Below are 27,819 nucleotides of genomic sequence, written 5' to 3'. Positions count from 1 at the left end.
TCCTTCCTCAGGATCATGGGGCTGTACGTATCCATCGTGCTGGTCATCGGCAAGTTTGTGCGGGGCTTCTTCAGTGAGATCTCACACTCTATCATGTTTGAGGAGCTGCCGTGCGTGGACCGTATTCTCAAGCTGTGCCAGGACATTTTCCTGGTCCGGGAGACCCGTGAGCTGGAACTGGAGGAGGAGCTGTACGCCAAGCTCATCTTCCTGTACCGTTCACCCGAGACCATGATTAAGTGGACACGTGAGAAGGAGTAGAATCCTGGTTCTTGGGCACCGGGAATGAAGGAGCCTCCTCAGGGGCAGCACAGCCACCAAGGTTGGCAACACTCTTTGGGCCGGGTATAGCTGCCCCAGGCCACCAGCTGTGATTGTCCTCTTTGGCCCAATTGAGCCCTGATGCTGCTGTCAGAAGGATGCTGCGTCCCCATCTGTTATGCTGGGGGCCCAGGGTCAGCCACACTGGGCCTGGGGGCCTGGCCCTCCCTTCCCCACTCGTACTGTAGAGTTTTCTAATTAAAAATGTTTTTATTTATACAAATGGACAGTCCCAGGCCAGTCCGTGTGTCTACTCCTGTCTGTGGGGTTGGTCTGCCACAGAGGCCCAGTGAGTGTGCTAAGGCTCAGCTCTGCCCAGTCTCTTCCTCCTCATCACTGTCCTGGATCAGATACTCCTGGACTTCCTGTGTGACCCGGGTCCTGAGGAAAGAGCACAATGGGAACCAGCTCTGCCCCCCCGCCACAAAGTGCTCCCCACAAAGTAGGTACCAGTACCTCTGAGTGCGGAGCTGGGCCTCAGCTAGGATATAGGGCGGCAGTGGGTCCAGGGAGGACTACAAGAGATGATAGTGTAGGTGAGGGCCACAGAGGCCCCAGGGGACAGCCGACAGGGACTGCAGGCAGCCACTCACCAGGTCCTTCATGTTCACCCGGCAGCCGTAGCACAGCTGCTCCCGGACAAAAGCCTGCATGTCCTCCCTACAACAGCAGACGTGACCTATGTGCTTGGTCTCCTCATGGGCTCTGACCCAGGCTGTGGCCCTCCTGCCTCCCCCACAAGGTGAGACAAGCGTGAGGACTCACTTCCCACAGACTGCCCTGCAGCACCTCTGGGCCTGGCCCTCCCCTGCTCCGCAGCAGGACGGGGTGGGCAGCCCAGCCTCAACTGGCAGCATCTGGGAGAGATGTGAGGAGGTCTGAGCCCCAAAGGCTGTGGCACTGTCTGCAACAGAAAGGGGCTGAGGGGACCCTGGGGCAGTCAACCCCCACCCACACAACACCCCGAGAAGACCCTATACCAACCAACAGCATCGATGTCCAGCACACACATGCAGAGGAGGCAGCGGGGGCCGTCAGCACAGCCCTCCCTGGGAGCCTTGACCAGCTTCTCACTTGTCCTGCGGACAAGTAGACAGGCAGGAACAGGTCACAAACGCAGCCCCAGCTGAGGCTCTGGTCCCCTCATGCATGGGCAGTGGGTTCAGCAACTCCCTGGTGGCACACACACACCTGTACACAGTGCTGACCGTGGAGGGGAACTGGGTCTGTAGCTTCAGAATGAAGGCTTCCATCAACCGGTGGATGCTGGCTTTTTCAGGGGCCTACATACAATCAGATGGGGGCTGCAGGAGGGTTGAGGGGCCCCTAGAGCAGGTACTATAAGCTCTGCACAGCCAGTCCCTGGAGTCTGCCCTAGATGGGGCTAGGGAGATTGGCAGCATAGCTAACAGGTCCTCCTGCCACCCCTTTATCTTTGCAGTGCTGGCTGGGGCTGGCTAGCTCCTTGCCCTCCAAGCCACCCCCTTAAGGTACCAACCTGGTCCTCTAAGGTACTCAGAGTGAGCCAGGCGTGGTGGCGCACGCCTTTAATCCCAGCACTTGGGAGGCAGAGGTAGGAGGATTGCCATGAGTTCAAGGCCACCCTGAGACTACATAGTGAATTCCAGGTCAGTCTGGACTACAGTGAAACTATACCTCAAAAAAAAAAAAAGCTCAGAGGCTCTGGGGGAAACTGCTACTGGCCCATCAGAGGCAGGGTGGTTGCTGAAGCCACAGAAGACCAGCTACAACCTCAGGGTTAGTACAGGCAGGCCGATATAGACCATTTGGGTCTCTGACTCTACACTGGGGATTTCTTTTTTTTTTTTTTTTTTATTTATTTGAGAGTGATAGAAAGAGGCAGAGAGGGAGGGGAGAGTGGGTGTGTCAGGGTCTCCAGCCACTGCAAACAAACTCCAGACGCATGCGCCCCCTTGTGCATCTGGCTAATGTGGGTCCTGGGGAATCAAGCCTCGAACCAGGGTCCTTAGGCTTCACAGGCAAGTGCTTAACCGCTAAGCCATCTCTCCAGCCTATACACTGGGGATTTCTAACCATGCAGAGAAGCCTCCCCAGCCAGCCCATGAAGCTCACCACCGCAGACCCACCTTAGTGTCGATGGCTGGTGTGAAAACGGAGGGGACAGCAAACAGGCGGTTGTAGAAGGCCACCTCCTTCAGTGTGTGGTCGCGCATGGGCCGTACCAGCACCACATCCCCATGCCGCTCATCCGAGAAGCCCTGTGAAGCAAGAACTATGTGGCCAAGGTCCTGTACCCTGGCAGCTATGAGTGGGTCCCTGGCCCCTCCTCCATGTGGAAGCCCTCACAATGACCCATACATAGATGCTTTCAATTGAAGGAGACCAAAGGGAAAGCAGGAAGGGGCCCCCAGGTCCCACATACTGTGTCCCACGCAAGGAAGGCTCCTCTCCCCAGAGCTAGATTCGTCATGAGCTTGATGGCCAAGCGGGTGCAGCTCTCTCCAGTCATCACTTTGCAGTAGCCATGGGTTCGGGCCACATGCAGAATCAGGTGGGTCCTGTGGCACAGGGGGCATGTTGTGCACGCTCGGGTAAGGGTCTCATAGGCTGGGGTGGGCCCCAAGGGCTGGCTCACCGCAGGGTCTGTAGGAGCTCCTCTTTGGCTGTCAGTGTCTTCACAGAGTTGAACAGTCTGGACAGGGCCTCAGTCTGGGTGGCTGTCGGGGATCCAGCCATGCCTGGAGGGTCCTGGCTGGGGGGCGAGCACAGCTGCTCACTCCCCTGAGCCACGCTGGAGCTGCCCTCGGCCTCCAGTACGTGCTGCTTCTGCAGGAAGCTGTCCACAGCTGCCTTGTAGGCCTCCTCTGTCCCTGCTGGCTCCTGCGCAGCGCAACGCAGCACTGACGGTGACAGGCCGAACACCTTCCAAGAAGCAGGAGAGGGCAGTGAGTGCTAGGCCCACATGCACCCTCTCAAATACTGGGGAAACCGAGCGCCTCAGGCTGGCGACAATAACCAAGCATGTGGACCTCATGGGCATCCTCCAAGGTCAACCCAGAGCCCTTGTCCAGAAACAAGCCCTCTTACCTCCTCTAAAGTGACCACATGCCATGGGAGGCCAGTGCTTTGCAAGACCAGCTTCACCTCAGCCAGGGTCTTTGCTCTGTCTTCTGGGCTCTGGCCGCAGGCTGCTCCTTCTGCAAAACCCCAGCAGAAAGGGTTTAGGGCCACAGAGTAAAAGCCAGGTAGGGCAGGCTGAGGCCAATGCCACACAAAAAAGACCCACTCTGCAGGCCTCGGTTTCTGTAAGAAGCACAGAACTGCATTTTCCTTTGGAACCAGCCTTTCCTGACAGCTGCTTCCCCTTATGACTAGAAATGCATGCATGTGTGCGCATGCACACGTGCGCCTCCCCCTACACCCTCACCCCACCTGCCCAGCACCACTCGTTAGCTGTTGGGCCCCAAAATAGGACCTGGCAGGCACTCCTGAGCCCAGATTCTCCCAGTCAGGGCTCCAGGACAGCAGTGCCATCTGGCGTTGGAAACACTATCTCCTTTTGGAAATGCCCCTTCAGAGCTTTGGTGTAGGGACAAAAGCAAAACTAACTCTCCTGCACAAGTTATACCAAAGGCTGGTAGGACCAATACCAGTGTCTTGGGCCTAGAAGGAAGAAGGACCAGATGTACCGTCAACATAGATGATCCCTGGCACAAAACGCAGTCGTTTGGCAGAATCCTGACTCAGGCCCTAGAGGAGAAGTGTCAGAGACTCAGATCTATCTATACGGCATTTCTCAAGACTTCACTCTGCTGGTAGTGGACAAAGACACCCAGCAAGGCTGAAAAGCCCACCTTGCCAGAGTGTGTGGGTTCAGTTCTTCCTTCACCAGCTGAGCACACCTCAACCTCAGAACCAAACCTCATCCGCCTGTCTAACACCCCAGCAGCCTGTGATAAGCCACAGGGCCACTATGTGATCTGCTGGGAACCTCAGACCCCTCAAGTATTTTACTGGGTAAAAACCAGAGTGACAACACACTGAAGGAGGGGTAGCAGGGCCCAAGAGGAGCAGTACTGGGCACTGGGCAGTCTTGGGATGAGCTTCTCGCCCCTGTGCAGGCAGATTTAAGGGACCATCACATGAGAGAAAACCAACCACAGGACAGCCACAATGGAGTAGCACTTCCCCTCACCCAGGCTTGGCTTAGACCACTGACACCCATTTCTAGGAGCCACAGCCTCCTCACACCTGCCCCTCCAGTTAGTCCTCCCCCATGCCAAGGCACCCTCACAGGAACTGTAATACCTGCAAGCATTTCGTTAGGTTCACAACTCGAGCCTTCCACTCTGCCTTTCCCCTCACTTCCTCTTAGACCACATTTCTCCACACTGCAGAGAAGCATACCCTTGCCCCACAAGCCACACTTGGCCAAGCTGCAACACTATGTCCCAGTCACTGCATGCATGTTGGGCAAATGCACAGAGCTAAACTGGGACCCAGCTGGGTACCCTGGACATAGATTCTGGTTTGTGTCCTTGTATACACATCTGAAAACATGTGTCCGAAGAGCCCTGCAGTGTGGACTGAGAAAGGAGGTCCCCACCTGATTCATCCCAGCAGCTGGGACTCAGGGAGGTGCAGACATACCTCAAGAACTTGCCAGACCATGGAGCTGGATGAAAGTCCGCCAGACCATGCCAAGAGCACCTGAGGAGGGCGACACCAGCAAAGCATGAATCTTCAACACTTCTTGACAGCCCCAGACTCCAAGTCCACTCTCAGGACCCAGAGACAGCAGGCCAGCTGCAGAAACATGCACAGGACACCAGCTGCCCACAGGGGGCAGCAGGGGCTGAGAACCAAGCCTCACCCCCAGGCCCCACATCTACCTTCTCACCCGGAAAGATGAGCCGGTTCTTCCCCAGCATGGCTCTGAACTTGTGGACATAGAAGGCCTTGAAACAGTCCCTGCAACAGATGTCAAGGAGGGCTGCTCTGTAGCTATGAAAGCCTGAGGCCCCACTGGGTGACACTGTCTCTCTTTTAGCAATGTCCACCCTTAGAGGTGGCCCCTTCGGGCTGGAGAGATGGCTTAGCAGTTAAGTCTCTTGCCTGTGAAACCTAAGGACCCATGTTCTTTGACTCTCTAGATCCCACATAAGCCAGATGCACAAAGGTGAGGCAACCACAAGGTCATACATGCCCACTAGTTGGCACAAACATCTGGAGTTCCATTGCAGTAGCTCAATTCTCTCTCTCTAAAAGGTATTTTTGGAGTTCCATTGCAGTAGCTGAGGCCCTGGATTGCCAATTCTCTTTCTCAAAGATTTTTTTAAAATTTTTATTAGCATTTTCCATGATTATAAAAAAATATCCCATGGTAATTCCCTCCCCCCCCCACTTTCCCCTTTGAAATTCCATTCTCCATCATATTACCTCCCCATCTCAATCATTGTACTTACATATATACAATATCAACCTATTCAGTACCCTCCTCCCTTAAAGATTTTTAAGTGTCCTCTTCACACAGACACTCCACCACAGTGGGAAGGGGGTTAAGAGGAGAAGCTCTTCCAGCTGCAGTTCCCAGGCTCCCACCCAGACTGCAGCATATGAGCAATGCAGAGTGTGTTGGGTCTGCCTAATGCTCCATGGGTGCTCAGGAAGGGCATGGGCAATGGACTGGCCACAGCAGAATGAAGCCACTAGAGCCCCATAAGAGACTGTGCTCATGACCTGCCTCCAAGGCCTCTGTAGGCAGAAGGCACAGTGTCACATCAGGATGAAAGGGGGAAGCAGAGAGAGCCCAGCATCCTGGGTCCCCAGATTTGCCCACTAAGACTAGTATCCCAAGCCCACCTGAGCAGAGGTGGCCATGGCCATGATCATGAAGCCTTAGCAAATAAGAGGACTACGCCCCTTCTGACACCCTCAGAATCAGAACATCCACCTGGGGCCTAGAAAGGAGCTTTTTGTTGTTGTTGTTTTTTGGATCCCCCTCTTCCCCCGAGGTAGGGTCTCACTCTAGCCCAGGCTGACCTGGGATTCACTATGTAGTCTCAAGGTGGCCTCAAACTCACTGAAATCCCCCTACCTCTGCCTCCTGAGTACTGGGATTAAAGGTGTGCACCACCACACCCAGCTAGAATTTTTAAAAAAATTATTTATTTGCAAGCAGAGAGAGAGAGAAGAGAGACAGAGAGAATGGGTGCACCAGGGCATCCAGTGCTGCAAATGAACTCCAGACACATGCTCCGTTGTGCATCTAGCATTATATCGGTCCTAGGGAATTGAACCTGGGTCCATTGGCTTTGCAGGCAAGTGCTTTAGCTGCTAAGCCAACTCCCCAGCCTGAAAGGTGCATTCTTTTTTTTTTTAATTTTTTTTTTTGTTATTTTTATTTATTTATTTGAGAGCGACAGACATAGAGAGAAAGACAGATGGAGGGAGAGAGAGAGAATGGGCGCGCCAGGGCTTCCAGCCTCTGCAAACGAACTCCAGACGCGTGCGCCCCCTTGTGCATCTGGCTAACGTGGGACCTGGGGAACCGAGCCTCGAACCGGGGTCCTTAGGCTTCACAGGCAAGCGCTTAACCGCTAAGCCATCTCTCCAGCCCTGAAAGGTGCATTCTTAACAAATGTTCCAAAAGACTCTCTTGAGTCACTAGGGCAAAAGTTCTCAGCCCTGGCTGTAGTCAGAATCTCACAGACCAACTGAGGTAGAAAGGCTAGAGGAGAGGCCCAGAAATCTTGAAAAGCTCCCAGGGGGTGAGGGTGTGGCTCCCTGGTAGATCACCTGTTCAGCATGTGCAGGGCCCTGGGTTCAATACCCAAAACCACAGACAGTGAGATCAAAATGAAGAAAAGTTCCCGCAGCAACCCTGACAGCAAGTAGTCAGAGTTTAGGGCCCGGTACAAAGGTGAGTTATGCTGCCCCAGAGGCTGCCCTACGCCTGTACTGCGCCCCGTGTGTCTTCTTTGTTCCCATAAAACACAGAGCAATCTCGCCTAACACCGAATGGGCACTGTACATGCTCTCACGCAGCGGTTCCTTTCAAGAACAGTAAAGTGGCTCGGAGGCTGAAGATAAAATGCTGAGCTCAAGTGGCCAGCGAGTATGGTGCCTAGACACAGGAAGGGACTCCCCAGGGAGCAGCTTGAGGTTTGGTAAAAGTCTCCTCATGAGGAGATGGAGGTGCTGCCTGAGGACGAGGAGAACACCACAGATACCCGTTTCACCGGCTCGGGTTCAAGCATCATTCACTGTGTGCATACAACCCTCATTCCTGAAATCACACACTTTCTGTGGCCCGGGAAGGGCTAACTTTCCGCCCATACCTGACCTTAGCTATCAAAGAGCCCTATTAAGCTCAGTATGGAGGTATATGCCTTCGACTTCAACAGGGTGACCAGGAGCAAAGGTGACTAGCAGGTATAAAGTAACAGTGCTTGAGAGAGAAAGAGAGAGAGCAAGCAAGCATACTGGCCTGGAAAACATGGCTACTCAGGCCTCACCTGCAAAAGGCATCTCCCGCTCGGATCACCACCACGGGCAGGCCTTCGGCGCACTTCACGCACTTCTGCTCCCGGCTTTGGAGAGAATGACACAGATGGCAGGCTCGCCCGCCGCAGCGGGAAAGGGGCAGCTAGCGTCCTGCTTACCAGCCCACGTTGGGCCAGAGGAAGGCATCTGGTTCATACACAAACCAGGGCCCGTGTTTAGACCTAAATGCCTGCTCAAAGGCAGAGGCCCTCGAACCCGGGCTCATTCTCCCTCCACCCACCCCGCGCAGGCCCTGCAAAACGGGCCGGATCGCCGTGGCCCTGGGCACTGACGGCTGGTGGAGCCCACCTGGGGGCTGCGCTCACCCGCCAAGCGCTTCCGCTTGCCCCGCGCTCCAGGCCTGGCTCTTACCCCGGCCGCGGAACGGGCGGAGGGTCCTCACGCACCGGCTCCGCGTAGTCCTCGCTCGCTTGACACATGGCGGCGCCCGGCCCCTCTGCGGCCGTCCGCCCTGGAAGAGCCGGCGCGCCCTGATGACGTCGCGGCACCAGCGAGGCCGGGGCGGGTCTGTCCGGGTGACGTCAGCGCGGCGCCGTCGCGGCGGTGACGCGCAGGCCGCCGGGCCTGGACAGGGGGCGGCGGCGGCGGCCTGGCCCGGGATGGCGATGTTCCGCAGCCTGGTGGCCTCGGCGCAGCAAAGGCAGCCGCCGGCCGGGCCTGCGGGCGGTGACAGCGGCCTGGAGGCGCAGTTCAGCTGCCCCATCTGCCTGGAAGTGTACCACCGGCCCGTGGCCATCGGCAGCTGCGGCCACACGTGAGCACGCGCGCCGGGAGCCCACGGGAGGGGGGGTCCGGGCCGGGATCCAGGCGGGCGGCCGCGCGGGGACGTGGGGACGCGGGCCCTGCCCTCTGCACGGCTCGTCCGCGGCCCGACCTCTCCCCGCCGGCCGTGCTCGTGACCCCGCCACCCGGACCCGGGGACGACCTGCACCCGCCCGGGCCGCGGCCCCGCGAGCTGCCTAAGGCCGCTGGCTGCGCCAAGCGCTGGGGTTCGTGCTTGCGGAAATGGGCGGGCAGTTGTAAATAAATGACTTGTGGCTTTTGCAGTCCACTCTCTGCACCCCACGTCTGCTCGTCTCGACTACTGAGAACAGGAGTTCCCTAAAGTTAGGGGAAGGGCTTGTTTGGAGCCTGGTGCTGTTTTGTTTTGAAGGACTTGGGTCACACTGAGCTTGGAGCTACCAGACAAGCGCTTCCAAAGGGTACCAAACACCAAGCATCTTGCTAGAGTGTCCGGTTGGGCCAGGACACCCCCTCCTCCCCCCAGCCAGCTCCGCTGTGTTTCAGGAACAGAAACAAGGTTGCGACTCTGCTTCCCACGGGGAGCGGTACTTAAAGCCTTCGGAGCTCTAGCCTGGTTGGGAAGGAGCCAATATGGAGCGACAGCTCCACGACCTCCCTACGCGCTACACAGCTCGAAGGAGATTAGCGGCCAGGGAGAGGGCAGGAGAGTTTCCCAGCTGAGGGCCATGCCGCCCAGTAGGTGGGGCTCTCCAAGGCTTGGGCTGGGCTAGGTGCACCCAGGCTGGTGGGAGGTCCTAGCGCATTTTGCAAACAAAGGCAGCTGACTTTGGAGGCCCCTCATGGGGAGACTACTAGAACTGTTGGGTGGGCGTGTGCCTGCTAGTCATCCAGGGAGGTGGTAGGGGTACTGTCTCCCTCCTGAGCTGCCTTCACTTTCCCTGCCCCCAGTGTCAGGCTGCACAGGCGTTTTCTCGCAACTGACAGCTCTGTCGACTTGTAAGGTCACAGCTCCCACCTCCTCTCACTCTGCTGCAACATTCTGGTGGGGCAGCCTCAGACACGACCTGTTCTGAATACACAGAGTGAGCATGGAGGTGTGTTCTTCATCACCCAGTCTTTCAGAGAGGGCTGTGGAGCTTGTCTTGGGCTTCACTTTTTGAAAGCCTTTCCAAGGCATGGAGCAGTATTGTCCCCTTGGCACAAACACGTCAACCCTGATGCAGGCCATTGCACTTTTGACCTCTTAGTCTGCACAAGTCATTATTTGCTCTTTCTTCCCCCATGCCTCACCCCCAAGTCTTTTCTTAAAATTCAGTCTGCCTGGGTACAGATTATACGGGATTGAAAAGCATCTTTCCTATAACATGTTCTCATTGCTGCTCCTGCAGGAGCCATTTGTCCAGCTTCTGCCTTGGAAATGTACTCTCTCCTCTCCTGGCTGTTCTCATCCATCTTTTACTCCCTCCCAGTGTCTGTTGTTTACAGATAAGCTGTGTGTCTAAAAGTGCACAAAGTAAAAAGACTGAAGCAGCATCTTTCAAAAGTTCCTTGGTTCTTCCCCTTGCCTGGGAGCTACCTGACTAGTGTCTTTCCTGAGGGCTGTTTTTCTCACAGTGCATGGAGCCTACTGTGGATGCTGGTGTTGCTGCTCCAGCACTTGACAAGGGAAGGAATGTGAAGAGGGCTTTCAAGCTGCAGCCGCAAGCAAGAAAGAGGCCCGTCAGTAGAGCAGAGGGGTGGGGGGAGGGCTCAAGGAATTTCCCTGGGGCCACCAAGTTGTGCTTGGGCTGTGAACCACATGGAGTCCAGAACAGGGTGGGCACAGACATGGGTGAGCCTTGACCAGGCAGTGTCCAGTCAGAACAGCTGCAGATCTTGCCTGAGGGGACTGGCCTCCTTGTAGGTGTCTGAAATCTTGGTCTGGCAGGAGCCCAGGCAGGAGTATCACATCAGTAGTGCCCATTCCTCAGAGGATGGCATTCCTGGAGGGAGAGCTAGCTCCACACCCATTGCTCTTAGTCACTTCATTAGGCTAAGAAGCTACTTGTCATCATGCCCTGTGCAGATGCAGGCAGGAACTTCCTACAGGAGATGTGTGCACTGGAAACTAGGCTGAGAACTGCACCCTACCACGTGGGTGCTTCATTCTGCCTCCTGCTCCTTAGGGACTATGACTTGAGGAAAGTCATTTTGCAAGTGAAGCAGGGTTCTTCTGGAGTCTAAGCTGGATTCTGAGGGGGAGTATGGGTACCTTCCTCCCTGTCTCCACCAGTGTCTATTCCTAGCTGTGTCTGAGACCCTTTTCCTTTCTTTTTAAAAAATAGTGTTATTTATTCTTTTGAAAGAGTTTGTATGGGCATGCCAGGGCCTCCTGACACTGCAAATGAACTACAGGCAAAATTTACACCTCTTTGTGCATCTGGCTTTATGTGAGTACTGGAGAATCAAACCTGGGTTATCAGGTTTTGCAAGCAAGTGCCTTTAACCACTGAGCCATCTCTCCCTTTCCCCCTTTTCCCAATGAAGTGGCTGTGACCCTTCCCCAGCTTTGTTCAAATGGCTTTGCTTTCTGTGGAAATTAATAGCTTCCATGAGATAGAATTCAGGGCCTTGTAATTTGTTCATTCAAAATGTAGATTCTGGGGCTGGAAAGATGGTTTAGCAGTTAAGCCACTTACTTGTGAAGCCTAAGGATCCAGGTTCGATTCTCCCAGTACCCATGTAAGCCAGATACATGAGATGGCACATGCGTCTGGAGTTTGTTTGCAGTGGCTAGAGGCCCTGGTGTGCCCATTCTGTCTATCTTCTTCTTTCACACTCTCTCAAATAAATAAATACGATGTTTAAAATAAAATGTAGATTCTGTCCAGGCATGGTGGAGCATGCCTTTAATCCCAGTACTTGGGAGGCAGAGGTAGGAGGATTGCCATGAGTTCGAGGTCACCCTGAGACTACATAATGAATTCCAGGTCAACCTGGGCTAGAGTAAGACCCCACCTCAAAAAATAAAAATCAGTCAGGTGTGGTAGCACACACCTTTAATCCCAGCACTTGGGAGGCAGAGGTAGGAGGATTGCTGTGAGTTTGAGATCACCGTGAGACTACATAGTGAATTCCAGGTCAGCCTGGGCTAGAGTGACACCCTACCTTGAAAAAACAAAAACATAAAAATAAAACATAAAGTATAGAACCCAAGTCAGGCATGGTAGCTCACTCGGGAGGCTGAGGTAGGAGGATAGTGAGTTCCAGGCCCAGCCTGGGCTACATAGTGAAAATTTGTCTAACAGGAAATAAAAAATGTGGAACCTGTTTGGTTTCTAGAGTGTTCTGAGTTATGCAACCATCAGCACCATTTTGAACATTCACCCCAAAAAGAGCCCAGTACCTCCCACCAACCTCTTGGCAGCCACTAATCAGGTTCTCCCTCTCTCCCTCTGCCTCTGCCTCTGTCAGTTGTTCTGTGTGATGCATTTTGTATAAACGGTACTGCGCTTTTGTGTTTGACTTCTTGTATGTTTCCAAGCCTCGCCCTGTGTAGTATGTGTCACTGTCCCACTCCTTTTCATGGCTGAGTAACATTTCTTTTCTTTCTTTCTTTCTTTCTTTTTTTTTTTTTTTTTTTTTTTTTTGGTTTTTTGAGGTAGGGTCTCACTGTAGCCCAGGCTGACCTGAAATTTACTGTGGAGTCTCAGGGTGGCCTCAGACTCACTGAGATCCTCCTACCTCTGCCCCCTGAGTGCTGGGATTAAAGGCGTGTGCCACCACGGCCGGCACGAGTAACATTTCTACACAGTGTGAGTGCACCCTTTGCCACTGATGCACACTTGAGCTTTTATCACTTCTCCCAGCCAGGAACACTGGTGTGTGGGAATTCATGGGGCCCCACTGTGCACACCATCTTGGCAGCACCATCCTGCAGGGCTGTATGGGTGAGAGTACTGCTCAGATGAGAGTGACAGGGAGCCCACCTTTTGACTGCGCAGCAGTCATGATTGGCCTGGTGGCAGCTCCATGGGAAACCAAAGTGCAAGAGCCATTGTCTTCACCTTAGTCTGAGCCTGCCTGCCTGCCTCAGTGCACAGAGGACTTTTTCTTGAGGTCTCATGATGGCAAAGGGTACCTGCTAAATTTAGGACATTCTTACATATTTTCTGACCAGCATGGCTCTGGGTCCCCCTCCCACAGCCTGCCAGGCGATCACAGGAAGAAGTGAAACCACACCGGCTTCCTGCAGCCTCCTCACGGTCTGCAGAGGTGCCATCTTTTTGTCCACACTGGCCAGCTTTCCCAGTGAGCGTCATCCTCAGGGCCTAGGCCTCCATCTCGTCATCCCTGTGTTCCAGAACTCTCACTGGACTAAGTGCTCTGGCAGCACTTAACATTGTGCAGAGGTTGTCCTACAGTTGCACTCCTTTCCCTCTGGCATGTGTCTGTAGGGTGGGAAGTGGTACAAATGCCAGCTTTGGGGTGGGAGCATGGGCTCATGCTATGCTGTGGGCATCCGAGAGCACACCAGCATCCAAGAGTTCAGGAGCCCCTGGGGAGCCTCATTGCCCCAAGTGTGTGCCCAGCACCCAAGCCAGCCAATACTGTCACCAAGCCATGGCTCAGGGTGTGAGAGCTCCTGCTGCCTGAGACCCTATCCCAGCAAAGTCACCTAGCTGATTTTGATTGTTTAGAATCATTGGGCCTTGCATCTCCTTTTCCATATGGTTCGTGATTTACTCCCTTGTCCCCTGGGCTGATCCTATGCTGCCTGGAGTGCTGTTACCACCCCATGACCAGGAGCCCTCGGGCAGAGCTGGGTGTCTCACCCCAGTGAAAGCTCTTTGATTCAGGCTGCAGGACCAAGGCTCCAAATACAGGAGCTGTACCACGGGTCCTGCTGCTGGAAGGGATCCAGTCTACTTCTAGCCAGATGGTACCCCTCCAGCTGGGAGCCATAGACACAGGAACAGCCACCTCCAGAACCATTGACCACCACTGGGTAGCTGTCCCTATGTGCGCTGGTATGGGGGAAGCAGCCTCTGACAGGCCTGTACTGGCCGAAGACCTCAGGCCCATGTCCCCTGCAGGTTCTGTGGGGAGTGTCTCCAGCCGTGTCTGCAGGTGCCGTCTCCTCTGTGCCCGCTCTGCCGCCTGCCCTTTGACCCCAAGAAAGTGGACAAGGCCTCCCATGTGGAGAAGCAACTCTCATCATACAAGGCACCCTGCCGGGGTTGCAACAAGAAGGTACACACCTTGCTTGGGCTTCCTGAGGCCGGGGAGACTGGGTGAGGTAGTTTCCTCTGCAGCTCTATGCAATGTGAGGCTGCCTGCCAGGCCCTTTCCCCTCCCTCTTGCTTCCCAGGGCCCTGGCCAAGGGCTCTTTGGGGCAGGGCTCTCAGAGAATGTTAACCTGGGCTCCTGGCCATACCAATTGTTGCAGTTTCTGACACTCCCCAGATACGGGTTAGACACTTGGGTTATAACAGGTTGTGGGAGCCAAGACAGCTCTTGGGACTTCAAGGTGGAGGTGGGACCAGGCAGTTGGGACCCCTCAAATTTTATTATCTCACGGCTGAGACCAGCATCCATCAAGCTGAACAGTATGGGCACTGCCACTGATTCTGCACACAAGGTCTTACCCGTCGGAGCCTGCCTGTCTCCCCACCTCTTTGGTTGGCACTCAAAAGGCTCACTGCTGGGTGGGAGGTTCCTTTGTTTCCACGGCTCCTGGAGGAATGAACACTTTGGAATATGTCTGCAGTTGACATTTTAGACATGGTTGTGTCTCAATAAGTTCTGTCAACTTGTCCTGAGGTAAAGCTATGAAAGCTTTGGTGCTTGAGTGCCTCATCAGACTTTCTTTCCTAGGGAGGTCAGAATCCCCTCCCCACATCATAAGTGGCGTGGCCCTGGCCCTCCCCAACGCCTCACTCCTCTAACCTGGGTCTTCTGAGCACATGTCTTTGCATGAATGTACAACTGGGGCAGGTGGCCCATGAGGCTCTTCTTGGGCACCTGCTGGTCCTGGGCATTTATTCTGGATGCCAGGGATAGTTGCCCTACATCCACATACCGAGGCTGGCATCCTTACCTGTTCCCACCTCCATAGGCCTGTAAAGTGCAAAAGAAGAGGGACATCTATTTGTCTCTCAACACATGCCAAGTGTCAGGATTTTGTGCCCACTCTTAAGGAAGGGCTAGCCCCAGTCTCTTCCAGGTTATGCCAAGATGAGCTTCTCCCACAAGAGTCCTCTGTCCTCCCCAAGCCCTGAATCCATGCTCGGCTGCTGCCCTTGGCAAGTTCACCAGTGGCTCTGGTGACTTGTGACTACGTGGCAGTTTCGTCACTCTGGGCTGTGCTTTTATACCACATAAGGTGTTTTGCCAGCAGTCAAGTCTTCCTCCCGTTGAGCGGGTTTCCCCTAGTCAGTGCTGTTTCCTTCCACTCAATGGAATAGCTTCACTTTGCAGCTCTCTTCAGGGTCTCCTGGGCACAGGGCGTGCTGTCTCCTGTTCTGGGGGGCTAGTGTCTTGGCCTTGGCTCGGCACTCTGCAGTTTGCTCAAGCCTGTGACACTGCTGTGTCTGGGTGGCTCCGTGAGGACCCTAAGTCGGCAGCGTCTCCATGTGGTTTCTTCCTCACTGGGGCCCCTCCCAAGACCCTCCCAGAAGCCTCCATTGTAGTTGCTGGTCAGATCCTTTGACAGTTTGGGGAGGGGTCTGCTACTGCATGTGGCTCTTGCTGGCTGTCCTTTGTCCCTGCTGCCAGAGGCTGCAGCGTGCCTAACACTGCCTCACCTCCTGCCTCCTAGGTGACACTTGCGAAGATGAGAGTGCACATTTCTTCCTGCCTGAAGGTCCAGGAGCAGATGGCTAACTGCCCCAAGTTTGTCCCCGTGGTACCCACATCTCAGCCCATTCCCAGGTTGGCAGCCTTCTGGGTGGGGATAGGGATACCTCAGATGTGAAACCCAAAATGAGGTCCTGGGTCAGGCCAGCAGATGGGTAGAGCAAGAGTACCTCCCGGATCAGGGGCCACACATAGTCCCCTCCATCTGTCATGGCTGCATCCCAGTGGCCTAGCGTATGAGGTGGAGAGGGCTAGGACAGAGAGAGGGCTAAGTTTTTGAGAAGAGCAGGTGGAGTGGCTGGTGGCCCCAGCCTCACTCACTGTTCTTCCATCTCCAGCAACATCCCCAACAGGTCTACCTTTGCCTGCCCTTACTGCGGTGCCCGCAACCTGGACCAGCAGGAGCTTGTGAAGCACTGTGTGGAGAGCCACCGCAGTGACCCCAACCGTGTGGTGAGTGTCCGTAGTGTTGAGTTCCTCCCCATTCTGGGGGAGGCCCCACTTGGGGAGCAAGGGAGGATAGCTGTGCCTGGCAAAAGAAGAGGGACATCTATTTGTAAGTGGGGTGGGAGACCCACAGGGCACACACGAGCATCATAGGCAGAGGGTACCAAGCTCTGCCGGCCACGCTGTAGCTAGGCAGACATGGAGCCACTCCACTATTACACACTGACCACTGTTTCAGGTTTGCCCCATCTGTTCGGCGATGCCTTGGGGAGATCCAAGCTACAAGAGCGCCAACTTCTTACAGCACCTGCTGCACAGGCACAAGTTCTCCTATGACACTTTCGTGGTGAGCTCTCCAGAGGGACCCCTGCAGGGCCAATGACATTGCCAAGACCAGTCGCTGGAGGGCGCCAGGCACCTGAGCTGCCAGGCTCTTGTACATGCAAAAAGCAGAGCAGTTCTAGGTTCCCTGGTGTCTACCCTAGGCCTCCCTGAGGCAGCGGCCTTGGGGACAGTCCTGGGTAGGTCAGGCTTCCTCCTGGGTGCTTCTGGAGAGGAGCTAGAGTGAGTTTTCCATGAGCCCCTGTTTCCCTGCCACAAGGAGGACACAACCCGCTTGCAGATCCTTCACCCAGTCTCCTTCCTTCATGTGATCCCCTCTATTCCATCACCTCTGGCATCCTCCAGCTGCCCAGGGCTTCCTGTCTGCTTGGGGTCCCCATGGCTGGAGATATTGCTGCCCTCTGACTTGCCTTTCATCTTTTGAGATGGTTCTTACCATCCAAGGGGGGAAGATCAGCTCATTCCACATATCCACCCCTCAGGCTTGACCATGCAGCTGCAAACCCCGGGCAGCACATGGGGGCCCGGGCAGCCCTCAGAAGTCGGCAGGGAATAAGTGGGTGGGGTCACCTCTGTGGATGAGGCTCAGGCACCCTGAGGAACGCAGGAAGGGAGGCAGGGGGCCACACTGGGTCAGTCTGTGATGACTAGAACCGAGGAGGTGGTCTGCCTATAGGAACTAGGGCTTGTCTGTGCCTTTCCGCTCCACCCATCTCTGCTTCTTGTTTCCAGGACTACAGCATCGATGAAGAAGCCGCCTTCCAGGCTGCCCTGGCTCTGTCCCTCTCTGAAAACTGAGGCACAGCCCAATCACCTGCTCCAATCCTGGGGTCAAAGACATCCTCTCGCCTTGAGGGGCAGAACTGTTGCCCTCCTGCCCCAGCACCTGGACAGGAGCGTGCCTCCCTATCTGGGTGGAGTCTCATGTGAGAAGAGCTGGTCCTGGAGCCCTGGAGGCCAGGATGCTGGCTGGCCAGCCACTTGTCATCAGCAGGGCTACCTGTGTCCTGGCCAGTGGCACTGGGTCATCGGTGCTTTGAGGGGGCAAGGTGCTGGCCTTTGGATTAGAGCAGTCATCTGCCTCCTCCCAGCCATGGTGTCCTCATGTGGAGTAGGATGGGGTACCCTGAGCTGGACCCCTGCAGGACCACAGGAGGGGTGCCCGGCTCCCCTGGCTTCGCTTCCACCGTGCACATTTGGTACTGGCTTTTGTGATACTTAGGAACCCTGCGTTTTTCTATCTTCCCCTGTGTGATAATCTTTTCACGTTTTATAGAGCAAAGACACGCAGTTCTCTTCATATTGCGATCTCTGTGTTTGACTAGGAAGAATAGTATTTTTATGAAGCATTTACAAATTATATTTTTTAAAAAAAACAATCAAAAATAAACGTGTGGGATCGGTGCAAAAAGGAAAGGCGTGACAGCACAGACCACAGGATGAGCAGGGTTTCCCCTGTGTGGGACAGAGGTGTTGCTCCCGGGTAACTTCCTGTTTATGGGGCTCTTGTGTGCTGGTTTCTTTGTGTTGATGACCTGAAGAAATCCCAGCACTCTCAGCCACTTTCTGTGGCTGCTCCCAGCAGGTACAGAGCAGCCCAGTCAGGACAAGCGTCTCTTCCACCACAGGAATTGTCCTCAACCCACTGTCACCTTCCAGAGCCAATCATGTCTTGCCTCAGGCAGGAACTGTCCCTAACAGTGGCAGAGCCCTTGGGGATCCAGATGTGGGTCTGCTTGGTGACAGGTCAGGCCAGAAAACATTTGTTAGCACTCTTGTTCTATTCATGGCATAAAGTATTGCTGTCTTTTCAAAAAAGTTTAAATAAAATGTTTCTGAGCATCTGCAGTGCTCTTGTGGGTGGGTTTCACTTTCAGGTGTTAGCACAAGGGCTGTTGGGAAGTCTCACCCTACCCCCGTGTCATTTCTGCAAGTGGTTTCTCCTTAGTGGCTGTGCTGCCTGTGTGCCCTTCGCCTAGCTTTCTCTGACATCTGGAGGTCACACAGATATTGGCACCATCTCCTCCCTCTGACTTAGTACCCCCCAACCTCCTTGTCTCACTGGCTGGGGCAAAACCCCTGGGCTTCTGGGAAGTAGGCCAGCTGCTTAGGGCTTTCCAAGGAGCCACCTCCGGGGTACAGAGCACCCTATTGTCATGTAGTTCATCAAAGGCTTCCAAAAACTTAGTAGATCTAGACATGGTGATTCACACTTGTAATCCCACAACTCAGAAAGCTGAGGCAGGAGGAGTGCTTGAGGCCAGCCTGGGCTCCATAGTTCCAGGATGGCCAGGGCTATATATCAAGACCCTGTCTCAATAATAATAATAAAGAAAAATTGTCAGGCGTGGTGGTGTGTGCCTTCAATCCCAGCACTCAGGATGCAGAGGTAGGAGGATCACCGAGAGTTTGGGGCAACCCTGAGACTACATAGTGAATTCCAGTTCAGCCTGGACTAGAGCGAGACCCAACCTTGAAAAAAAAAAAACAACTGAGGAGTCACCTGGTAGCCAGTAGTCACAGGGCAGCTAGTCATTGTGGGTGGGTTGCTATTTCCTGCATCACTGTCCCCACTTTTTTCTCAGGTCTCTGTTCTGAAAGTTCACTGTTTTCAAATATTTATACTTATTTGTGAGGAAGGCAGAGAGAGAGAGAAAGAATGACTATGCCAAGGTCCCTGGCTGCTGCAGTCAAGCTCCAGATTCACGTGCCCCTTTATGCATCTGGCTTTATGTGGATACTGAGGAATTGAACCTGGGCTGACAGGCCTTGCAATCAAGCACCTTTAACCATTGAGCAATCTCCTCAGCCCTGAAAGATAGTTCAATCTTAAATGAAATGTGGTGGTTTGAGCTTAAAATTGCGGTGTGGGCCAGGTAACTCCTAGTCACAGGCTGTAACTCAAGGTGGTGGTAGGGGGCCACTGGTCACTGGGCTAACGTGTACACCCTATAAGAAGCAAAGTCGGTTGGGCGTGGTGGCACACTTAATCCCAGCACTCAGGAGGCAGAGGTAGGATCACTGTGAAGAATTCCAGGCCAGCCTGGACTGAAGTGAGAACCTACCTCAAAAAAAGGGCTGGGGCTGGAGAGGTGGCTTAGCGGTTAAGCGCTTGCCTGTGAAGCCTAAGGACCCTGGTTCAAGGCTTGATTCTCCAGGACCCACGTTAGCCAGATGCACAAGGGGGCGCACGCGTCTAGAGTTCGTTTGCAGTGGCTGGAGGCCCTGGCGCGCCCATTCTCTCTGTCTCTCTCTCTTTCTCTCTCTCTGCCTCTTTCTCTCTCTCTCTGTCACTCTCAAGTAAATAAATAAAAATAAACAAAATAATTTTTAAAAAAAGGGCTGGAGAGATGGCTTAGTGGTTAAGCTCTTGCTTATGAAGCCTAAGAACCCCGGTTTGAGGCTCGGTTCCTCAGGACCCATGTTAGCCAGATGCACAAGAAGGTGCACGCATCTGGAGTTTGTTTGCAGTGGCTGGAGGCCCTGGTGCACCCATTCTCTCTCTCTCTCTCTCTCTCTCTCTCTCTGCCTCTTTCTCTCTCTGTCTGTTGCTCTCAAAAAAAAAAAAATTAAAAAAAAAAAGAAGCAGCAGCAAAGTGACCTTCAGGTGCTCCACAGCGGACCATCAAGGACCCCTGCCCCACTCAGTGTTCTTTGACTCCCATCTGCATGTTTCCGGTGGCTGAGGTACCCTCTCCAGACCATGTTGGATTCTGGGATGAACAGGGCTGTGGCCTTCCAGAGGGGACTTCAGACACAACATCAGGCAGCCACTGGTGAGGTGTCCATGTACGGGGCTGGGCTAGGAGGCAGGATGAGAGCTGTCAGAGCAGGGCTGGTCTGTACTCGCCCCCTGGCTGCTGGCCAAGCCTGTCGTCTCTTGGGCAGCCACCCACGGCCAGTGGGAGCCCAGATGCTGCTCTCACAGGTCCAGGCCTGCCCCACTCCTGACTGCATGTGACACGGAGTCCTCACGGGCCATGACCCCTGATGCCCAGGAAGCCCTAGAGGCAGCTCTGGGGCTTACTGCAGCAAGCCCTGACCTCAGAAGCACCCCTGCTCCTCAGATGCTGCCCAGGTTCCTTTGCATTATGTCATAGCACCAGCACAGGCTGTAAGGTTCCTTGCAGCTGCAGGGCCTGGAAGCCCACGAGCTCGAGGGAAGAGAGGAACAGCAGGTTGTAAAGCCATGGGTCCACCGTCGCCATGTGGCCAAGATGGGACTTCAGGACAGCCTGGCCTACTAGCTGCGCTCTGCCTCCTGGGCCTGTGTGCAGTCAAGCCGGACTCATGGGGTCCTGCACATCATGTCATCCAATCCCGCCCCACAGAAGACCCAGGGAAGGGTGGGAAAAGGTTTTTTAAAAAATGCTTAGGTGCTCCTGTGTTGGTGATGGGAACAGAAACATGGGACAAAAGGGGAGTCTTTCATGCATCTCAGCTGGCTGGCCACTGTCCTTTGTGAACACATGGCTTCCACCTCCCTGGACAGACTAACCACAGCCCTACTCCATGTGAAGCAAGTCTGAAGTGAAAGAAAAGGGGTGGAGGAGGTGCCAGCCAGGTTGTTTCTTTTATTATTATTTTTTTTTAATTTATTTGAGAGAGACAGAGAAAGAGGCAGAGAAGGCAGAGAGAGACAGAATGGGCCAATCACCCCCATGTATTCTGATAAAACCCTTGTCAGAGCCAAGTAGGCAGAATTTATATTTCTAGTGGGCTGTTTCTTGGGGGGGGGGGCACAATTCCTCTGTGTTGTCACAGTCAATCATGAGAATGGTCAGAGGAAGTGACAGAACAGTCTGCTGCCCCAGCTATGGGCGGGTCAGCCAGGTGGCCCCTGTCCCAAGCAGGATGGGTGCATAGGAGGCATGCAGCTGCTCAGACATGGTCCACTCTCTCTGGAGAAGAGTTCTGTAAGCTAGAACTCTCACAACTATCCCCCAGTACCCAGCCTGCTGTGCCCTGCAGGGTCCAGGGCATCAGACACCTGGGCTGGCAGCAACATGCCCTAAGTTTCAGGTTATGCAACAGCATCAAGAGAGAGCACCAGCTTCCTAGAAAGCTGCCCATTTGCCAGGTGCCTGGGAGCTTCTCAGGAAGACATCCTCAGCCCCAGGGCTCTGAGAAACTGCTCATGATCCTGCCTCCCGGTTTCAGGAGCCCTGCATGCTGCTCCACAGCTACAGGGCAGATGCACTGAGTGTGATTTGCAAAGCCCTGTGTTCTCTAGTGCCTGCTCCTGAGAACCCAAGCAGCTGGTATCAGCTGTGTCTCATCCATCACCCTTACCCTTGCCTCCCATAATCCTACAGGCACTTTCATTTGACGTCTGGTTTTTGCTTAACACAGGGACATCTTAATTTGGGCTCACAAGAGCCTGGAGAAAGGTTCAGGCTGAACCTACTGCTCCTGGGGCCCAGTTGAAGGGAATTTGGCCCAAAGCTCATTAAGGAGAGTGTGTATGCTGGGCATGGTGGCACACACCTTTAATCCCAGAACTTGGGAGGCAGAGGTAGGAGGATCACCATGAGTTCGAGGCCACCCTGACATTGCATAGTGAATTCCAGGTCAGCCTGGACTAGAATGAGATCCTACCTCAGAAAAAGGGGGAGAGTGGGGGATAGGGCCCCCAAGCTTCTTACTCAACTCACCTGCAAAGCATGGCATCTGCAGGAGATCCAGACCCTCCACCCTAGATGTGATGCCTGGAGAAGGCTGAAATAGGCCTCCCTTACACAAAATGCCCAGTGACTGGGCCCCAAACAAGGGATAGCTGGCTATACATTCTAACCCTGAGTTGTCCTCCTGCTGGGCCCTGAACACTCGGAGAAAGAACCTTCGCCCAGCTGCAGGCATTCCGTACTGATGAGGTCTAAGAACTCTCCACAAAGCCCAAGGAGTGTCTATCTAAGGACATTTGGTAGCAAGTGGAGCACTTTCTGTAGGGCAAGAGCAAAGGTCCCGAATGGCCTCCCTCTCACATCTTCAGGATAAAGAAGGGAGAAGGGCTGGAGAGATGGCTTAGCGGTTAAGCGCTTGCCTGTGAAGCCTAAGGACCCCGGTTCGAGGCTCGGTTCCCCAGGTCCCACGTTAGCCAGATGCACAAGGGGCGCATGCGTCTGGAGTTTGTTTGCAGAGGCTGGAAGCCCTGGCGCGCCCATTCTCTCTCTCTCCCTCTATCTGTCTTTCTCTCTGTGTCTGTTGCTCTCAAATAAATAAATAAAAAATTTAAAAAAAAAAAAAAAAAAGAAGGGAGAAGACAGTTTCTGACTTGGGCCCTTGGTCTGGGCTTTTTCATCCCCAGAAGAGCAGGGAAGAGACAAGACCACCCCTCCCTAGAAGTGGGATACACAATTTTTTTTTTAGTTTTTATTTATTTATTTATTTGAGAGCGACAGACACAGAGAGAAAGACAGATAGAGGGAGAGAGAGAGACTGGGCGCGCCAGGGCTTCCAGCCTCTGCAAACGAACTCCAGACGTGAGCGCCCCCTTGTGCATCTGGCTAACGTGGGACCTGGGGAACCGAGCCTCGAACCAGGGTCCTTAGGCTTCACAGGCAAGCGCTTAACCGCTAAGCCATCTCTCCAGCCCAACACAATTTTTTTTTTTGAGGTAGGGTCTCACTCTGGCTCAGGTTGACCTGGGATTAACTATGTAGTCTCAGGGTGGCCTTCAACTCATGGCAATCCTCCTACCTCTGCCTCCCGAGTACTGGGATTAAAGGCGTGCACCACTACACCCTGCTGGGATCCACAATTTTGAAGCAAAGAAATCCCAAGAGATACGAGGGAGAGCTGGCACGCGTGACGGGATGGGAGCGCTAGCCCTGGGGAGGAGAGCAATGACACTGTGTGGTCGAGGGCGCTGGTGTGTGCACCCGCAGACTCGTTACTCAGCTGCTCTGACCTGTCCTGGTCACTGTCTGAGCAAGAATCCTTGGCTGATGGAATGCAGTACCACAAAGTGGGGTGTTGGAAATACCAGCAATGTAGCCACTCGCAGTCCTGGAGCCAGAAGTCCAGTGTGTAGGTGTGTGGAAGGGCTGGAAGGAGAGAGGAACAGGGTCCCCCCAGCTGTTGGCTACTTAGACTACAGAGCCCCTTCCTGTGAAGCTGCCTTTCTGCAGTCTGGCCTGATGGCATGACTATGCCTCCACTCTGTGAGCATCCCAGTGTCTTCTCCTCCTCCTCCTTTTTGTTTTGTTTTATTTTCAATGTAGGCTCTCACTCTAGCACAGGCTGACCTGAAATTCACTATGTAGTTTCAGAGTGACCTCAAACTCACAGAAATCCTCCTGCCTCAACTTCCCGAGTGCTGAAATTAGTGTGTGACACCACTCCTGGCTCCAAGTTTTTCCTTTTTTATTTTTTAAATATTTATTATATTTATTTATTTATTTGACAGAGAAAGAGGGAGAGAGAGAGAGAGAGAATGGGTGAGCCAGGGCCTCCAGCCACTGCAAACGAACTCCAAACGCATGTGCCGTCTTGTGCATCTGGCTTACGTGGGTCCTGGGAAATCGAACCGGGATCCTTTGGCTTTGCAAGCAAACGCCTTAACCACTAAGCAATCCCTTCAATCCTCCAAGTTTCTTCTTTACAAGAACACTGGTCATTGGGTTAGAGTCCTTCCTAATGACCTCCTCTTGACTTGGTGATATCTGCACGGACCCAATCTCTGAATCAGGTCACACACATGGGTGCAGGGTGTGACTGCCACCAACCCAGGATACATCTGTCAACTCAGAGTTAATGCTTCCAAGGTCAAGGTGTGGACAAGTTGGGATGTCTCCTTGCAGGTTGAAGGCCCCAGTGGGGTAGCACCTTGGGAGCACTTGTTGACTCACTGCGCCAGGGGTGCTGGCTGCTGTGTGGCCTGCCTGAGTGTTTCTGGGGCATCCTGGAACTACTGAGGACCCATAGAGTCCTGCTGTGGCCTTTCAGTTAAGTCTCGGGACTCGGACTACTACAGATGCAAGTGAGTAGTCATGGTCAGCAGAGAAGGACTGCAGCTGGTCTCAACATCTTTTCTTAAAAGCAATATTTTTATTTATTTGAGAGAGAGAGAGATACAGAAATAGGCACAGAGAGAGAGAGAGAGAAAGAATGGGCACACCAGGGCCTCCAGGCACTGCAAACTGTAACTCCAGATGCATGTGCCCCCTTGTGCATCAGGCTTACGTGGGTCCTGGGGAATCAAACTGGGTCCTTTGGCTTTGTAGACAGCACCTTAACCGCTAAGTCATCTCTCCAGCTCCATTAAAAAAAATTTACAGCTGGGCGTGGTGGCGCACGCCTTTAATCCCAGCACTCAGGAGGCAGAGGTAGAAGGATCACTGTGAGTTTGAGGCTACCCTGAGACTACATAGTGAATTCCAGGTCAGCCTGAGCCAGAGTGAGACCCTATCTCGAAAAACCAAAAAAATAAAATAAAAATTTACAACTTCTTTACTTAATAGACAATAAAACCATGATATTTCCCTCCCCTCTCCCATTTTCCCCTTCACAACTCCACTCTCCATTATATCCCCTCCCTCTCTCCATTAGTCTCAGCATTTTTTTTTTTTTTTTTACTCATTTAACACAGCCTTTATTTTGTTTCAAAACAAAATTTTTCAGGAAACAAAATAATTTAACAGCTGGTTACAAATGAAATAAAAATCACAGTTTCAAATGATCAAAACTAAACAACTGCTGAAAGACAGATCACTTGGTTTTCCCAAGAAAAAGTAAAGGAAAAAAAAAAAGTTAAAGTCAAAAAGGATTAAAATGAACATTCTACATAAGGCTACATTCCCCAGTTAAGAAAGGAGAGTTCACATATACAACTAAATGTTGTGTAGAGAAGTGGCTGAAATTCTGCCCACTTCATGTAAATTATGCATGAAAGTTTGATCAATTGCATAAGCTTCCTGAATGGCTCCCATGCTGCACTAGGTCTACATGCTTAATATTCATATCAAACAAATGGAGTGGTTGAGCATGACAGACCTTGAACTGCACTTTCCAATTAGTCACTGTATCTGCTGAGGGTATGTTCAACTATAAATCTCCACCTCAAGTCTTAAGTTATAGTGGAAATTTGCCACATTAAAAAACTAGATGGAGCCGGGCGTGGTGGCGCACGCCTTTAATCCCAGCACTCGGGAGGCAGAGGTAGGAGGATTGCCATGAGTTCAAGGCCACCCTGAGATGACAGAGTTAATTCCAGGTCAGCTGGGACCAGAGTGAGACCCTACCTCAAAAAACCAAAAAAAAAAAAAAAAAAAAAACTAGATGGGGGCTGGAGAGATGGTTTAGCAGTTAAGCGCTTGCCTGTGAAGCCTAAGGACCCCGGTTCGAGGCTCGGTTCCCCAGGTCCCACGTTAGCCAGATGCACAAGGGGGCGCACGCGTCTGGAGTTCGTTTGCAGAGGCTGGAAGCCCTGGTGCGCCCATTCTCTCTCTCTTCCTCTATCTGTCTTTCTCTCTGTGTCTGTTGCTCTCAAATAAATAAATAAATAATTTTTAAAAATTATTAAAAAAAAAACTAGATGGATGACATGCACACCTTTTAGAAGTTTGTTTTATACTAGCACTTTCCCCCGCGCTTCCCTTATTGTTTCATTTGGTCTTTTTAAAGTTTTTTTTTTTTTTTAAAGCAAGCCTTCCAAAACTGGGAGTTGTTGATATGTACAATCCTTTAGTTATCTCACTTGAAAATAACTTCAAGGTGGTTACTCTTTGGGGCTCATTAGCATGTTGGATATCAAGGTTCCTAACCAATGTAGTTTCAGCCTCTTTAAACAAAGGCCTGATGAACTCTGAGCTAGTTGAGGGTCAGTTCAGCTTCACTGGTGAGGTTTTCCAGCTCAGGGGTCTTGGGACAGTGTATGTATGGGGACAGGGAAGACAACCTATGGAGCCAGCTGGACACAGCCATGAGTCACGACTGAAGAATAAGCCTAGCCAGGTGTGGTGGCATCTGCCTTTAGTCCCAGCACTTGGGAGGCCAAGATAAGAGGATCACTGTGAGTTTGAGGCCAGCCTCAGACTGCACAGTGAACTTTAGGTCAGTCTGAGCTAAAGTGAAACCCTATCTCAACCCCTACCCCCAACTGAGCCTGCTCAGCTATAAGGAGGGTAAGTGTGGGTTGTGGGGACCTCAAACTTCCTTTAGGGTGATGACTGTCCCTAGGGGCCACTGATGTCATCCCAAAGGTGGACCTAGGACTCTTGAGATCTTGGACCACAGCTGCATGAGGCCAGCAGCTTCCCATAGTTGTGCTAGGGCACCCATCATAAGAGGGAATAGGAGGTGAACTTGGAGGGTCTAACCTGTGGCCACACAGTGGTTGGTGGGTGAGGGAAGAGCAGTGTGGGTGAGGGGCTGGTTCAGGAATCCACAGGCCTTGTCTGTGTCAGGGAGGGGAGAAGAAAGAAAGACTACAAATAGAAACCTTACACAGCCAAGGAACAGGTGAATAGGCAGCCGGCAAGCACGTGTTCATGTGCAGTGTGGTGCCAGGCCATGGCCACAGGAGAGACCTGTACCTCTTCCACAGACGCCTTGGACTTTCGCACTCCCTCACCCAGCAACAGATGAGCACTCAAAACCACAGCTAACAGCTAGAAATACGGGCTGGGTTCCAAATCTGCTCTCCCCAGACCTCTAAGACCCATGGTTTTCTCTTATGCAAAATAGGCATGAAATGACCCCCACTATCCATGCCCTGCAACCATAGGAACGAGGACTCAAGTGCGACTCAGCCTTGTTCCCCGCCATCTCCCCATCCCACCTCGGCGCACAGATGCCAAAGAGCACCAGGTTATCTGGTATAGAACAGTGCTAGGTAGAAAGGTCTGTGGCCCAGGCTTGCCCAGTGGCTCTCAGGAGGCCAAAGGAGTGCTATGTCCATCCACCCAGAGGCTGTCCCATAGGATCCCTAAAGTTGTGAAGTGAAACAGCCATGTGAAAGAAACCTAGGGAACCAGACAGGCCTGTACCTATGTAAAGGATGCTGAGGCGGGCATGGTGGTACATGCTTTTAATCCCAGCACTTGGGAGGCACAGGTTGGAAGAGTGCTGTCTGTGAGTTCGAGGCCAGCCTAAGAGATGGTGAAATCCAGGTCAGTTTGGGCTAGAGCGAGACTCTAAAAAAAAAAAAAAAAAAAAAGCTGGAGAGATGGCTTAGTGGTTATGCACTTGCCTTTGAAGCCTAAGGACCCCAATTCAAGGCTCAATTCCCCAGGACCCACATTAGCCAGATGCACAAGTGGGCGCACACGTCTGGAGTTCGTTCGCAGTGGCTGGTGGCCCTGGCATGCCCATTCTCCCTCTCTCTCTCTCTGCCTCTTTCTCTCTGTCTGTTGCTCTTAAATAAATAAATAAAAATAAACAAAACAAAGCCGGGCGTGGTGGCGCACGCCTTTAATCCCAGCACTCGGGAGGCAGAGGTAGGTGGATCGCTGTGAGTTTGAGGCCACCCTGAGACTCCATAGTGAATTACAGGTCAGCCTGGGCCAGAGTGAGACCCTACCTTGAAAAAACAAAAACAAACCACTATCAAAAAATAAACAAAACAATTTTTAAAAAAAG

At 53.0% G+C, this 27,819-nt stretch overlaps 3 protein-coding genes across 7 annotated transcripts in view; 2 read left to right on the top strand and 1 right to left on the bottom strand.

Moving 5' to 3' along the window:
• Piezo1 (piezo type mechanosensitive ion channel component 1) overlaps positions 1-544 on the top strand; it is a 70,101-nt gene extending 69,557 nt beyond the window's left edge. For all 3 annotated transcript variants that reach the window (XM_045161864.1, XM_045161860.1, XM_045161853.1), the window contains one exon: positions 12-544. In XM_045161864.1, coding sequence (XP_045017799.1) covers positions 12-261 — 250 coding nt within the window. In that variant the 3' untranslated portion in view covers positions 262-544. The remainder of the gene's footprint in view (positions 1-11) is intronic.
• Positions 512-8,299, bottom strand: Ctu2 (cytosolic thiouridylase subunit 2). 3 transcript variants are annotated; one of them, XM_045129988.1, is made up of 15 exons: positions 8,221-8,299; positions 7,821-7,895; positions 5,204-5,274; positions 4,954-5,013; positions 3,993-4,053; positions 3,391-3,500; positions 2,939-3,225; positions 2,726-2,861; positions 2,430-2,561; positions 1,513-1,604; positions 1,306-1,400; positions 1,087-1,225; positions 915-981; positions 778-836; positions 512-702 (listed from the first exon to the last, which is right to left on the bottom strand). In XM_045129988.1, the coding sequence occupies exons 2-15, from the start codon at positions 7,831-7,833 to the stop codon at positions 627-629; spliced, it is 1,398 nt and encodes a 465-aa protein (XP_044985923.1). In that variant the 5' UTR covers positions 7,834-7,895; positions 8,221-8,299; the 3' UTR covers positions 512-626. The 3 variants fall into 3 exon arrangements, 2 of the variants coding, with proteins under 2 accessions (XP_044985923.1, XP_044985913.1); XM_045129978.1 differs by having other exon boundaries at positions 5,196-5,274; positions 8,221-8,293; XR_006632715.1 differs by lacking the exon at positions 1,087-1,225 and having other exon boundaries at positions 620-702; positions 5,196-5,274; positions 8,221-8,293.
• A 164-nt stretch (positions 8,300-8,463) lies between these two features.
• On the top strand, positions 8,464-18,087 carry Rnf166 (ring finger protein 166). Its single transcript, XM_004666067.2, has 6 exons — positions 8,464-8,623; positions 13,689-13,845; positions 15,413-15,525; positions 15,789-15,903; positions 16,136-16,243; positions 16,972-18,087. The coding sequence occupies exons 1-6, from the start codon at positions 8,469-8,471 to the stop codon at positions 17,035-17,037; spliced, it is 714 nt and encodes a 237-aa protein (XP_004666124.1). The 5' UTR covers positions 8,464-8,468; the 3' UTR covers positions 17,038-18,087.
• Positions 18,088-27,819: the final 9,732 nt, after the last annotated feature.

This window comes from Jaculus jaculus, chromosome 1 (assembly GCF_020740685.1).
Source record: "Jaculus jaculus isolate mJacJac1 chromosome 1, mJacJac1.mat.Y.cur, whole genome shotgun sequence".
NCBI classification, from domain to species: domain Eukaryota; kingdom Metazoa; phylum Chordata; class Mammalia; order Rodentia; family Dipodidae; genus Jaculus; species Jaculus jaculus.
This window is presented reverse-complemented; position numbering and strand designations above follow the sequence as displayed.